At 36.6% G+C, this 12,631-nt stretch overlaps 1 protein-coding gene across 19 annotated transcripts in view; it reads right to left on the bottom strand.

Annotated features, from left to right (window-relative positions):
* Nucleotides 1–12,631, bottom strand: part of KCNMA1 (potassium calcium-activated channel subfamily M alpha 1) — a 423,584-nt gene that overhangs the window by 39,548 nt on the left and 371,405 nt on the right. For all 19 annotated transcript variants that reach the window (XM_064430352.1, XM_064430354.1, XM_064430351.1 and 16 more), the window contains 2 exons: nt 10,438–10,662; nt 7,098–7,290 (listed from right to left, as the gene is read on the bottom strand). In XM_064430352.1, the coding sequence (XP_064286422.1) occupies nt 7,098–7,290; nt 10,438–10,662 (418 nt within the window). The remainder of the gene's footprint in view (nt 1–7,097; nt 7,291–10,437; nt 10,663–12,631) is intronic.

Raw genomic sequence — 12,631 nt, 5'->3', positions numbered from 1 at the left:
GGCCATATTTTATTCTTGTATATATCAGGACTATGACAACAAGCTCTTAATTCCATCTAGAGCTCCGGTGTGCTACCATAAAATAAATAACAGCTATCAACTGATTCATCTAGTTCAGCAGGATAAGAAATTATGTGCATGTTGCAAAAAGGTAATACTGAGTTATTTATCACAGTGTCCTGATCTTCAAAAATTGGACTATTTTTTTGTGAGTAAATAGTGATATGGGACATGTCTTGCTCTTATCTAATTTTTCACTTATTAACTTCATTACTTAGGATGGTCAGCCTTTGTTTTGAAAAGTTCTAATGTAACCAAACTACAACCAACTAAAATGCAGTTAGCTAAAAAATAATCATTCAACCAAGTGGAAAATTTTGTTAATCGGATTATTACTATTATTGCAACAACTGATGCAAACAAAAGGAACATTCAGAACCCAATATAAAAACATCCTTAATTGGGTGTTAACTCCTACACTAAAGTATCAATCCTGCAAACCAATAACCCGGATGTTAATGCAAAAAAACATTTTTGAAAATGTGACTGGTAGGATTTATACCGGCTTGGAGAGTATCTTTCAAAACATGTGAATTAGGGTAATTATGAGCTAGCTTTAAGTATAACAAGTATTCTGCAGTCTAAAATACATTGATATACAAAGACACACAGGAATCTAAGTGTTGAAAAGAATAAAGCTAATGTCATAGCTCACTTTGACATTTTTAAAAGCTACCCCAAACCTTTCACTTTCTGCCAGCACTATTCACTTATTTATTTTAATATCACATCTACATTTAACATTTTACATTTACTTATAAGCTTTATAAAGAGGTTAAGTAGCTCCTTAAATTCTGCAATTATTTAGTGCAGCTAAATAGAGTTTGATTTTCTGCATTAAAAAAGTAAGGTTCTTTATTCTTATATTTCCATGAAATATAACAAATTAAACTCAGGAAACAGTGCTGGAGTTGCCACAGAATACTGAATTCCATAAAAACCTAAAAATTAACTTCATCTATGATTATCCAAGCCTATACTCTGAAACATTAACTTTAAACCTTATGACTATAAAATAAGAGAAATAAGATTCAACATTCACTAACCCCCACCCCCCCCACCCCCCCTTTCAGGAATAAAACTAATGCTTTGAATTTATGAAAAGTTTTCTCTAACAGCATTAAAATCCAGTTATCTCTGAAAATGGCAAAAATCCTTGCTAACAAAGCACTTCAGACAGTATTTATCCTTTCCCCATATTTAAGGATTTTCTCTCATTTTCAATCCCAATAATATGGTTGTTCTGACTTTTGCTAACATTTCAGAGATAAAGCAATAAAGACTTATTGATCAGTAGAGGTGGAATAGAATATATTATCTGCAATCACAATGGAAAGCAGATCTCAAATTCATTTTATTAATGAATTTCTTGCAGCAAATTGCAAGACTAAGTTCATAAAACTTTGCAATGATATAAGAATTAATTATCAGATTGTGAAATAAATATTTTGAAACTCTGTGGCTGTTTCTGTCCTTTCAATCAAAGTTTAAGACAGGTCCAACAAGAGATGACAATGAAGTCATAAGTGATTTTTAAAGGAACTGGATCAAATGAAATTAAACTTGCACAGGGCTATTTTACCTTGTGCAATCTGCTACACTTCAAAGTCAGTGTGTAAAATTCTGAGTATGTTTACTTGATTTTAAAGGATTTTCCCCAGAATAATCCTGCCATGATGCATGAAATGCAATCTTCATGTTTTTCTGTTTATTCTTTCTTGGAGGATCTATTATGAGATCTGTAAATGAAGGCCCTAAAAAAGATCTCTCATGTGTTGAAATAGTGTTCCTAGGGAAAATTCTCATAAGTTGAAGTCATTCAGAAAACAGCTGCAATTGTTACTTTGCTGAAATACATCTACACTGCTGTACTGTGATCTGTCTTAGAATGTCTATGGACAAAATGTTACTATACAGCCTCCCCTTTCTGTACTTTAGACCTGCTTGGAGCCATAAGATCACTTTTCTTTATTGTTTAGTAAGTGTTTTTTAATGAAATGTACTGCTCTTATTATATAGGACTCAAAATAAGCTCTAAATCACTATCCAATAAAAGAAAATTATTGAGTTGGATATCTAAAGTTACTACCCAGAGGCTACTCTGGTACAGTATTTATAAATCTCTAAACAGTTAGGTATAATTGTCTTTCTGGGTTTTGGGAAGAAAGCCAAATAGCAGCTTTAGTTACAACTGAAGATAAATATTTTGTGTCGGGCCACATTCATCTGGTGGATAAAATAACAAGTAAAATCCCCACAAAGTAGGACTCTAAGGAAAAAAAAAAGAAATGTGAAAAACTAAATGGTAATAGTCAATAGATGATACTTGAAGAAGAAAGGATGGAAATGTCAAGAAAATTATGGAAAGGAAAATTACTGGAGGTCTCCCAACTTAACAGCCAAGGCAGAACCCACCACATATTCAGTCCTCCTGGGTGCTTTGGAAAAATGTTATGACTGAGGAGCACCTACTATGACTATGGATATAATATTCTCTGGTCTGCTCTCTAAAATACTTCTTGATAAAATAATCTTAATTTCTGTTTGAGAGAACAGAATGAGAAACAGAAAGGACAATAAAAACCTGGGGGTGACTTTTTTCTCCAACACCAGCACACCTCTTTACAGATCTTTCTAGGAAGACAATCAGTCAAGATCTTTAAGAAATAATCAAGACAAACACAGGGCTTCCTTGTCAAAAATAAGGTTGAGTTTATAAAAAATTTTGTGAAGAGGTGGGCCAAGTTCCCACTTTACAGCATTTTGTACTTCAAAATTTGAGATATCTTAATGAAACAATAGTTTGCTGCAGCTTCAGTGGGATACACTTTGGCCTTTCTGTCCTTGGAATCTAGGTTCTAGGTCTCCCAAAGGCAATGAACTGCCCAGATGATTTCCAAAAGCTCATTTTCAGGACATTAGAGTCTGCAGCCCTAACCTCTAGCATGCCTAAAGAGCTGCCCAGTCAGCTTTGAAACGATCAATGCAGACAGTCCTGAGAACACTTTCAATGTGAGAACTTCTAACAGCACAGGCTTAATTTGAAAGAACTTGTTCTTTTTGAGTAGAAGTACACATTTTATGTAAAGGAGACCAGAAAATCATTTCAGAACTGTTAGAAAGCTTTTCTCCCTAAGGAAAACAGGTTGTTTGCACACACAGTTCTGTGTAGCCATGCATTTGGTCGTATGTTGCCAGACAGCTGATGATGAACATAGATTTGACAACTTAGATAGTTTACTGCCATCCCCTCTGGATATGCTAGGTCATTTGTAGCTCTGGTCCAGATTATTATTTTTTTCCAGTGTCTTGGAATTCTGAGTTGGATTTTTCTTCTGTGGAAGGTCGAGGCAGAGCACTGTGCTTGGATGAGATGCAGTTCTGGCAGGATCAGTTATGACCCAAGAGAGGCAAGCCAGAATACAAAAATGTTGCTGCACTGCTTATAGAAGGTCCAGATAATTACTGTCAATCAGCTCAAAAACCTGGGGATATTATAACACCATAAGGAAGTACTATCAAATCTTTGTTTCTGTATGAGAATGGTTGTGTGTGTTTTAAGTTCATCTTACACTCTAGTAATGAGAAAATCCTTTGTTGATGCAAACCAGATTAATTCAGAGCTGTTTTTTCAGCAGTTAACTTAATCCACTGGGAATTGCTAGCCCTATTATTGCAGAAATTTCCCTTTCATGAAAGTATGCTGTCATGTGTCCACCCACCTGCTCCTTCTACAAGATCCTTCCTCCTGGCTTGCTCCTGGGTTCCAGTTCAAAGCTACATCCCTGGCTGGAAAGGGCATGTTTGGATGGATACAGAGATACATTTTTATATGCCTAGAACTGAGAGCGACTTTGGTGTTAAAGCAGGTGATGAGGATGAAACTCTCAGAAAAAGGGAATGAAACACCAAAATGTGTGGATTCTCCTCCTGCTACCAACTTAAAGCAAAGGAGTTATAGATATAGCCCTGTACTTCAACACTTGCCAACGATGATGGCTTATCTGATGGTTAAATAAATTTGCATCCTGGTTTTATGGCAACCTTATTGTACTGGTGTCATCTTTTGCCTAAAACGGAAATGTAACAATCACAGATACAAACTAGAAAGTTCCTTGTATATTCAATAACTTATCAATTAAAGGACTGTATTTTTTTTCAGAAATGTAAACATGAATTTTATATCTTGTTTTTATATGAGATTGCACCACTTAGTAACTACATTACTATACATATATAATACTATTTATTTCCTGAGAATAGCAAGGGTAAGGTCATACTGCTAAATCCCTTACCAAAAATCTTGCAGTTCACCCTGTGCATTTCCTAGACTGCTCACATATTTTGTTTTATTTCTTCTCTTTTCAACACCCTGTCACAGGTCAACTGACCTTCTGCCACACCTCCATATTTTGTAGTGTCAGTGTTTCTGATGACCAATAACAGAAGTAACATAAAAGAATAACACAGAAGATCCAAGTCTGATGTTGATGAGGATGTCTTAATTCAAAATCATACATTAAGATCTAGAAAAACTCAGACTGGCAATACTGCAAGTTTGTACCAGCCAATGTGTTAAGTATGTCAAGCAATACACAAATGTAAAATGACATCTTGCTCTATAAATAACGGTACTTAATTGTCAGTAAGAATCTGTGAGTTTGTTCTAATATGCTGCTTGTTGACCAGCAAAAGTTGAATCATCTACTTTATGAAATTGTCATGATAGTTGTGTCTACCGTATGTTAAAGCTGCATTTCACAGACAAAAATGTCACATTGCATATAATTTCCAGTAAAGTTTGTGCTTTCTACTGTTCTAACTGCTTCTGACAGTCTAAACGTTTTATTCAAGGTCTTTCATGAAAATTTATGGTATTGAAAGGAACAGAACCAATTCAGGAGTTCTGCATTTCATCAACAGAGAATTTACTGTGAAGATAATAGTTTTCTGAAGCAAAGAACCTCTCCTTGTTGAAGTGCTCCCAATTAAAATAGACTGCCGGTTACCTGCCTTATGCTGTGTCCTGTTTCCCCAGAACAGCTATGGGAAAGAGTCACCTTTTAATTTTTAACATGCAGTCTGGTATTTACCTGAAGAAATGTCAAAAATTTCTAAGAATGTGCTCACCTATTGTTCGTCTGCTTCTCTGCATCAGCAACATTTAAAAGGGCTAAAGGGATTTGGACTATGGCCAGTGTACACTTCCTGACCTACAGGGGCTATTGCTGTAGCAGCAACCTGGGTATTAGAGAGTCACAGGACAATTCAGTCTGGAAAGGACATTGGAGGGTGTCTGGTCTTATTTCCTGCTTTAAGCAGGGTCAACTATGAGGTCAGGTCAGCTTTGAGCTTTATGCAGTCAGGTCTTGAATACCTCCAAGGATGGAGAGTAAAAAATGACAGGTGTTCATGTGGTGCACAAGAGTGGATATTGACAGGTTTCTCTATCCTCACTGAGGGATGGCGTGACCCTGTGTACTCCCAGAGGTAAAATACAACAGCCAAGTGCTGGAAATGTCTCTAACTTCTGAGCAAAGATAGAAAATTCTCTCAGACTGTTTGTGCTCAAGAAGAGATTCTTAATTATTTTAATTATGTGTGTAGTACAAGACAGAGAGATTCATCAAAGAATAGCCATTTGCCTGGTAGTGGAAGTACAGATTTAGTTTTGAGATACAGAATTTCCAATCCCAGGGCTAAACCAGCAAAGCAAGGAACCTCTATGCCTGTCTTCCACTTCTGCAATGAGTTTCCTAATCATGACTACAAGCTATTAGAGTGTGAGGTAAGAACTCTAAAATATTTGGCGTTGTGTTATTTCCAGACCACAGATTTGAAACTTTCAACTCTCATGGGATTGAAAACAATCAGTTTCTTCCTTTTCTTCCCTAAATCTACTTCTTATCCAGAAAACTGTCCAATTTGACTTTGAAAAGTTCAAACTTTTAGCTTCCTGGTACAATTTAATTCCAGTGTTAAATTCCACTATTTTATTGCTGATTTTAAGAAAGAATTTTCTATGTTCAAATTTCTATATTCAAGAAGTTACACTGCAACCTCTGATTTTTGGCATATAATTCCTACTTCCTGATTAGAGTGTAAAGAGGAAAATCTAAACTTCATCTTAGTTCTCACAGTCCTTGAGGGAATACTATCTCTAGATCAGGCTCACAGGGAAACTGCAGACCAAAGCACAATCCTTTCCACCTACATTTACAGCAGAACTAGATCCAGAGGGAATATTTACTGCTGCAGTTAATAGGTTTATCAAAGGTAGGACTTCAGCTGCATAAGCTGCAAGACCCTTCAGGGATGGGAAGATGATTGTTTTTACACTGATGGTCTTTGCCAGGGTGCTTATGACTGCTTTGCAGCTGCTTTGCACAGGCACAGATGGTGTAAAATAGCCTTTGGCAACCTATGAATCAGTCCCCTACTCTCAGGAAAGATTGAAAGATTTTGTTCAGCGTTCTTAAATGGGATGAGTATATGTCAAATCATGGGAAGAAATCAGTTTTGAGTTAATTCTCTGTGGCTTCTTGAGCAAGAAGGCGCCAAAGCTGTAAAGAAAATTAGAAGTTCTTGTTCTTTTTATTTTACTTTTTGGCTTGTGTTATTAAAACTTGTATTTTCTCTGAAGTTTCAATGTGTTTTACATAAGAAGAAATTTTGTTAGACAGAATTTAGGTATTCCAAAGAATAACTGCAAGTTATCACTGGTTATATAACAGCAACTCACCCTGAAAAGGAAGCCACAGTGAGAGAACGACATTTTTATACATTATCTAGGAAAATTTTAAAATGAGAAAAAATGCCAGTTTCATGTTCATTCATTTTTCCTCTGAAAGATGTGCTCTGTGATGTAGCAGAGAAACTACGTGACTGTCCCTTTAAAAGCCATCATACCAATCAGCAGGTTTAACTGTCAAGCAAGCTGATGTAGGGCTCTTTGAATTACTGAGTGAGGGATATTCTTCCTGCCAGGTCCTGTCCCCTGTAGGCACTGCAGAGAAGTATTATAGGGCAGTCCTTACCTTGGGAATTAGCCTGCAAGACCCCAATGCTGTCATCAAACTGCATAGATTTGATGTTGAGTGACGCCAAGATGCATTCCTTGTCCTGCAGCGAAGCATCATCAATATTATTCTGATTGGCTGACAGGATAACGCACATGTCGCAGAGGTTGATGTTGACAGCCCTTAAATCAGCCCGACTTAATGGCGTACCCTTCGGCACAGGGAGAAAGAAAGGGGGGTGCAGAAGAGGGGAAAAAAGAAAAACAAATTAAAGATTGAGAAGGAGCTTTGGGAAATTATTTAACAAGTATCTTTTTTATGCTCTGACATTAAGCTGGTCTAACTATGTGCCAGGGAATAGGAGATGTGTGCTAATCTAAAGGGTAGTTGGTGCTGATGGCAGCATTTTAGGTTCAGTCTCAATACTCAGTCAAGCTATTACTAACAAACAAGAAACAGGAATAATGCCAGCATTCTACATCTCAACGGTGACTTGAAATTGTCTTGATTTAAGCTGCTATCATGTGGCAACCTCTGGCTCTCTGAATATAACGAGGGGGGTGTTTTAAATGTCTATTTATCTACTACCAAGTCACAATGGTCTTGGGCAAAAGAACAGCAATTTAAACAGGAAAGCATTACGTGTCCTGCACATTTGAAATGCAATCAGGACAAAGCTATTTTTTTCTACCTAAAGCAATACACCGAAAAGGTTAATCCTTTTCAAAGCACGCTTTTGGTGCTTCTAGAAGGAAAACACACTGAGCTTCAAAGCTGTGTGATTAAGCCCTTTGAAACAGAAACAGGACTTTATCCTAATGGGCACAGCTTGTGCAACGTTCCCTATTCCACAATCCTCAATCAGAGAATGGAATCATTAAAATGAAATGTTGTGGTAGCCTGTGGATTATTTTCATAGCTAACAAAGCTGAAATATGACACTTAACATGATATTTTTTGTTTTAAATTACACTTGCCTTTCACATTCAACAGCCCACAACTGTAGTTACAGAATATTAAGTTGACGTCACAGGGGCTGCGAGGTCCAGGAAATACACACCATTTTTTAAATGGAAACTAGATTGTACTCTGCTGCCTCACATGGCTGGCTACCCAAAGACCCTGATGATGAGGAGACATAACTGTCCCAGTGTCATGCAGTGACTTTCATAAAATCAAATCAAGACCCTAGTCTTCCATCTCCTGATCATTCATTGCAAATATCTCCTGAACTCCACTGAGAGTACTCAACGCAAAAGTGAATTTAAAATGCACACAGTGAAGGAAGAGCTCAATTATTATTCAGTGTTTTCCAGCTTAATTATTTCATGTAATTTTCAATAATTTGAGGCATGAAACCTTGTGAAAAACAGTATGTATCAAACAGATATGATTTCATTATAAACTGCTCCAAAGTTAGAATATGATTATTCCAGCCACCCTAATCCTGCCCTTTGTGGCTGTACTGTGCACCAAGTGAAGCAGGGTTCCTGTGGGGAAAAATAATATGCAATCATGTAATTAATTAAAGGCTCACTCCTAATGATTTTATGCAAAGGGACAGAATTAAGGCTGCCTGAGGATATTTAAAATTGGCATTTGCCTACTTTTTAAGAGTTTACTCAGCAGCTTAAAGGCATCATTTAATACAGACCTTAAACTCCACTTTTTTTTTTTTAACAGAACAAATGTTTTCATATTCAGCTGTAACCACATCTACATCAGATATCAGCAGCAAGTTTTACCTCGTGAACCAAAGCACAGAGAATTATGAAAGTGGCCTCCCTTCAACAGGTTCCTACAAGTATAATCTCAGACACTTAAGCACATTTTAAAATTAGTATAATTAGATCAGAAAATTGCTGCTATTTTAACTTTATATCACCATTTTGAACCAGATAGGCTGGAAAAATAATGGAAGCAACAGGAATGAAGTCTGTGTGGTCTTCAGTACCCTTGATTACTACATCAGATACAATTCCTTTATAAAATTCTGTATTTTTAAAGCTGCATCAACTAAGTTTTTAAGCTGTTCAAATCAAAATTAATCTAAAGCTATTCTGCATTTTGGCATAAACTGGGGAAAGTAAAGATCATGTTCATTTCCTTTATGCCTCTTCAGAATTCAGAATCAAAACTTTACAAAACCACATTATAATAATGGATAAACATTATATACTGGAAACAGTGGCAGGATTCTATTCTGCTTGATAGTTCAACAGTATTATCAATTTAATTCTGATTCTCTAGTCTTTAGCCTTCACAGTGACTGGAATTAAAAGAAATTGGCAGAAAGAGGAGGATATTAACTGACCAAATCTGATATTGACACCATTTTTGTGACAGCAGAGAATCTTGTGACACCATCTGTTGGATCAGGTTACAGAAAAATGCCAAGGGCTAACACTAAAACTGCATTTACAGTAACAAAGACCTACAGTCTGAATTAATCAAAAAGCAAAGACAGTCCTTTCCTTCTATAGCTATTTTCCCAATTATTCACTTAAGGTTACATTAATCATTGATTTATTTATTTTTAACTGCTGAAATGAAATTACTAAATACTAGTAAACTTATAATTTTTGATTCTCTTCTAAACTAACTTTGCTATATAACATGCTGAGCATTTTCTTTCACTTATACCATGGGCTCCCATGTGTCATTTATAGCTATGGTCACCTAAGATCACCAGCTTGGAGGGCTTAATTTGTTAGTCCAAGAGCTCTGGATAATACATTTTGGTCATATGAGTGAATCATAATGATCTATAGGAGAAAAAGGACCTTTGCAGTTTTAGTGGCTGTGCCTACTAAGATCAATAGGATCTTTTTATTGATTTTAAAAGGGTCAGGGTTTTGCTGTACTTTCATACAGGACTCTGAACTGAAATGCCAGAGCATTCATGTTCCTTATAAAGCAGGCCAGTCCACGGGAAGTCTTTATGAATACATATAAATATTACGTAGACAGAGTAACAATATTTTTTTCAAAGGTTTTGTGGGCATAAAACCATAAATAATATCATAAATAACTACTGTCATTCTGTCAAGGAAATCACAACATCAGAACCAGCTCCATGCAGGGCACTACAGTGGATGTTCAATACATAACACAGCTGATACATCTGATAGCAGCTGAAATTCAGCTGATGAGGATGATGAGGAACCAAACACTGCAGCAAATATCTTCTAATAAGGTCTCACAGGGCTCTGTTTTCATAGACACAGTAAAGGGAAAATCTAAGTCCTCAGGCCTATAAGTAGACAAAAGTAAAAAAGCCTAAGATCAAAGTCAATACGAATCTGTCCAGCTGGTGTCCTAAATAACAAAGTATCAATAATATGGTTTTTGAACTTACAGGCAAGATTGAAACCTTGGGGAAGTTATGCAGTGTCTCCCATTCCCTTCTCAGGTATTCAAGTGAACCCACAAACACAATGTGCTTGAGTTCATGGTAGTGAAAGTTGCTGGCTCGTAATGGCATCACTAAATTTCTTAATCCAATCAAAGCAGATTTAACATCCCCAAATATGCAAACGACTACATGCCCACTTAAAACTGTCATCGCTGCTTCACTTCGAGTCTAAAAAAAAAAAACAAACAAAACAAAAAGACAAGGGAAAAATGAAACAAAGGGAATCTCAAATCATATATTGAGTTTAAAACCAGGAAAAATACAACTGTCAATATTGTTCATGCACAAAGAAGCAGTTTGATAACAGCTATTCATTTCACCCCTATTTATATTTCATTAAATGTGCTCAGTAGAAAAAAAAAGAAGTTCTAGTTTGCATATCCTTCAGCATTTGGGAAAACATTGTATTGGACCAAATTCTGGTCCTGTGCAAGTTTCTATACATGTGGATTGTGATCTGGTTACAAAGTACTGTGGGTTAAGCTAAGGATTACAGAAAAAAGATGCAAAATCACACCCTAGTTGACAAATTACTAGATAGGTTTTTTCCAACACCAATTTGAAAAGGAAGATGTTGAGTGTCCAGTGTTCCTAGTAAGGCTTTGTGATATTACTCAGATCTTGTGACTTGAGGACCATAATCTCTTGGAGTCAAAGCTCTTACTTAAGGACAAGCTGCTGTTTCCCTGAGAAGCAATCCATGAATGCCCTACACTGCTCTGCTTTACAGTGGACGATCACTATATGCCACAGAGCTTCTTTCAGTAACAAAATATAAGCGCAATTTGTGACTAATACTGAATTTTCAGGCCAATTGGACTTACTGAGGAAAAGGTCTCATGGAGAATATTTAAAGTGTCCAGAATTATCTTCTTGTCTCAGTGAGAAAATAAATTTTTGCACTAATTTCAGCATTGTTTAGTTCAGTTGAGCAGGCAACTCAAACACCAAGACAATTAAATAAAGCCAGATGGAAAAAATTACCTTCATTTCTGGAGCCAGTCTTGGCATTGTAGTGCTCTGTCAAGTAGCTGGAGAACCACTGATACCATATTGCCAAGAAATTGTACACACTCTACCATTACACAGAAGTTTTGCCAATGAACAAAACTAAACCAGTGCTGATCTGCAAAATTTTCCTCTCACTTATCCACAGAATATGTCATTTTTCTAAATTACAGAAGCATGGTGGTGTGCAATTAAGATTGGAATATGCAGCAGATATGCTCATTATGTCAGAAGAACAGGAACTCTGATTAGAAGTTTTCTCATCAGTTAAAAAATGCATGAGCTTTCAATTTCTGTGGAGCAATTACACTGATTTTCATACAGCCTGGCCAAGAGAGTTGTCTTGGCCCTTCAAACAGCAGAAGACATGAGTGAATCCTCAAGTGAAGCATCCAAGTTGTCCCATGCCTGTGCCTATGAATCTGAAATACTTGGACTACACAAGACAGAGACCAAGTCTTGAAAGCAGGTATGTAATAATGTCACTCCATAAATCTGTATGTAGCCACCTATGGCAAAAATCCCTTCTTACTACCTGATACTTATGGAACGTCATGCAGTCAAAACAGACCTTGGGCACAAAAATTAATTTTTTTCTGATGGGAACATCATCAAGTATCAATTAGAAGACAACCTGGGAAATCTCATCATCTTCAAATTATGTGCTAATTTGTACTTGTGTGGTCTCTAAGGACAGCATTAAATTTGCATAGATATGAATGTAGACATAAATTGTGGACTGTGAGTTTGAAAAGGTGTAGGGAAGCATTTTGCTGGCAGTGTCTTTATTTGTGATGATGCATGAAGCAGAAAGAACCGGGGCAGACTTGCAGATTCACAGACTGGTAGTGGAAAAAACTAACATGGCATAACCTAGAGATGAGGATTGAGTCACTCCCCAGCACCATTTGTGGGGGAACACTTTTCAAAGTAGGGCAGCATTTAGTTTGTCAGTTAAAATGTGTTTGTTCCACAAAGGAGGACTTTTATCTCTATTACGAAGTGTTGTACAGCAGAGCTACCCCTTCTTGCTTGCTGATTACAAATAAATGATACTATTTAAAGCTGTTCAGGCAAACTCCATCTCAAAGCTCCATCTCCAAAATTTGGAATTTACTTGCTTGACTAT

Source organism: Passer domesticus, chromosome 8 (genome assembly GCF_036417665.1).
Source record: "Passer domesticus isolate bPasDom1 chromosome 8, bPasDom1.hap1, whole genome shotgun sequence".
Lineage (NCBI taxonomy): Eukaryota > Metazoa > Chordata > Aves > Passeriformes > Passeridae > Passer > Passer domesticus.
This window is presented reverse-complemented; position numbering and strand designations above follow the sequence as displayed.